General features: G+C 33.2%; 1 protein-coding gene across 1 annotated transcript; it reads right to left on the minus strand.

The window, feature by feature from the left end:
* Positions 1-677: 677 nt before the first annotated feature.
* Positions 678-2,388, minus strand: LOC104893148 (probable xyloglucan endotransglucosylase/hydrolase protein 6). Its single transcript, XM_010679232.4, has 4 exons — positions 2,101-2,388; positions 1,888-1,988; positions 1,587-1,783; positions 678-1,443 (listed from the first exon to the last, which is right to left on the minus strand). The coding sequence occupies exons 1-4, from the start codon at positions 2,294-2,296 to the stop codon at positions 1,059-1,061; spliced, it is 879 nt and encodes a 292-aa protein (XP_010677534.1). The 5' UTR covers positions 2,297-2,388; the 3' UTR covers positions 678-1,058.
* Positions 2,389-2,785: the final 397 nt, after the last annotated feature.

Here is a 2,785-nt window from a genome sequence, read left to right on the forward strand (position 1 = left end):
GGATTATTTAAGTAAATGTTTTTTGTTTCAAATTCCATTATACATTGGAACTTTGGAAGACATAATGCTTAACCACTTACATTAACTGATTTATAAACTAATTCATCATTATCAATCATCATCTTAATCTTTGACCACAACCAATCACAAATTCATCATTGATAGTTACACATTGGAAAACTACAGAATAATGAAGAATTTGAAATTGATTTTTTCAATATCAGCTAAATGTTAAACCTTTAATAAAATAATTTTACAGAACTTATGGCAACTTCAAAATGCCCTTTCGTAGACAAATATATATACGTCTCTTGGTGCCATTGTTGTGTTCGACAAGTTTAACGACACTTTAACCTATGTGATAAAAGTCCAACTGAATTGGAATTTCCTGCAATGAATAACGACTCGACCCAAAGTGAGACCCGAAGCACACGACATAACCAAATTCAACTTTCACCCGAGTCAATGCGGGTTTCCTTAAGAAACTGAAAATAACTGAATTCAAACTGAAAATAACTGTTTAACTGATAGTAATCCGTAAAAAGCAAACTGTTTAAACCAAAACTGTACGGGTCAAACCAAAAAACAACTGTAAACTGAACTTAACTTAACTGAAAATTGAATTAACTGTATGGATTGAAACTGAAACCGAAAAAGTTTAAACTGAATCAATTAAGTTCGGAAAAATAAACTGAATTAACTGAACTGAAGCCAACTAAACTGTTTGGTTTAAACCAGAACTGAACTGGTTAACTGAATTGACACCACTAATTACTGCGGCAATCTGGTGACGTTGGTGTACATGTTTTTCCAATAACATATATGATTATTAATTTATTACATCACTTTACACATAAGCGGCGCACAAATACACTTTATACATAGGTTGCACACCAATAATTGATTAAGCTATATGGTGTTTGATGGTACCATATACTTTCGCATGTGCGCAATTTATTTTTACACTTTACAAATTATACGAGTATATATAAACATATATACTTAATTAAATTCGTGCTTAAATCACTACTGAATATATAAATTATTAAATATGTGTTTTAACTAATACACTCAGGAGGAGTAACGGTAAAACGTGATTTATCATTGCAATAATCATAAATCATATGATTAAGGCGAACCCATCGATGTAATCTTGCTTGAGTAGGTGATAACCCTTGATAAGCTACACCTTCCCACTGATTTCGAGGATTTGAGGCACAAGAGGCTGGTCCTGGCACAGGACAACCTTCAATTTCAAAATCCTTGTAGTAAGCATAGAATGGGGCTTTGCTCCAATCAATCTTCTCTAATCCACCCCGTGTTGCCCAATCATCAGCTTCCCATAAAGTCGAAAATACTCCCATTGGTTGTACCTTAGGATATGGTATTCCTCTTGCTTCATTGTTCTTGTATACTCTTATGGGAACTTCATCGACATAGAACCTACACAATACCGTACCAAAAAAATGATATATTTTGCTTGTTTCCATGATATTATACACTGTATAACAACTAAATCTGCACGAACACGAAAATAGTGAAACACAACATTCAAAATGCATCTAATCTTATGAAAAGTGACTTACACAGTGTGATTATGATTCCAAAGTATAGTATAGGTATGATAATCAGCAGAAGGATCAAACCATAGGTTAACTCTTTGCTCCCTATCACCTTTTCCATGGGCGTAAATATTTGTTTGTACCGTATAAGGTTGGCCTGTTCTATTTCCCAAGAACTCAAAATCCAACTCATCACGTATTTTGTCTGTGTCTGAGTTCATCTGCATGCAAAAAAAAAATATAAAGCAATTTTCATAATTTTATCTTTATTAAAAGCATAAGTTAACTCATTCGTCTGACTGGTTAGCTCTTAAAAATAACTTACATAAAATGCAGTAACAGTTCCTGCAGAATCTCCAGGTACAAGCTTGAGTTTCATACTCACACGTCCATGTAAATACTTATATTTTGAGGCAAACCCACATCCTACATGATGCTCCAAAAACAAACAAAAAATCAATCATATTTGTTATACTACATATATATTTATTTCGTAAGAAGAAGTATCCTACTAAACCAAAACCCTTATAGTACGTACCAGAAGTCTGATCGAGCTTAAGTTGAATTGCTTTCCCCCCCTCAACGAGCTTGAAATGGGAATCAGCCCATGTAACCTTAAAATCTTGCTGAAATGTTGCTGGTCTTGCTGAGACCGGAAAGGTAAGTATAAGAGCAGAAAAGAGAAGGGACACAAGCAGATTTCTCAGGTATTCCGTGGTAATCATATTATTCATTTAGTATAGTATTATATACTATAGTTTTGAAGTATATATTATGTGCAAGAAGTAGAGAAAAAAGAGAGTTTGATGATTGAGGAAACACCAATTTATAAGGCCTTATATACTAATTTGAAATAGTAACAGAGAAGAGGTTGGGGTGCTTGAAATTTTGTGACCCGGCCCGTACTCGTTGAATTCAATTGGATTAAATTAGTGGGACATTATTTAAGACCCCCTTCATTTTCCTAACAGCTAATTGCAAGCGATCATGAGGACCCGTATGTTTCCTTTTTCTCATCTTTATTGTCTAGCTAGAAATTTTAGACATCTATTTATAAACAATATAACAAGTAAAAAAGATAGAAGGAATAATTAATTATTCCTATTTATATCATGTGCTTAGCAATAACTTTTCATGTAGTACTGATGATAAGTTAAAAAAAATTGACCAAGAGAAAACTCTCGTAGACAAAGTTGTGTTTGGTAAAGAATATTTTAACGGTG

The sequence above is a fragment of the Beta vulgaris genome, chromosome 5, assembly GCF_026745355.1.
Source record: "Beta vulgaris subsp. vulgaris cultivar EL10 chromosome 5, EL10.2, whole genome shotgun sequence".
In the NCBI taxonomy this organism is placed as follows: domain Eukaryota; kingdom Viridiplantae; phylum Streptophyta; class Magnoliopsida; order Caryophyllales; family Amaranthaceae; genus Beta; species Beta vulgaris.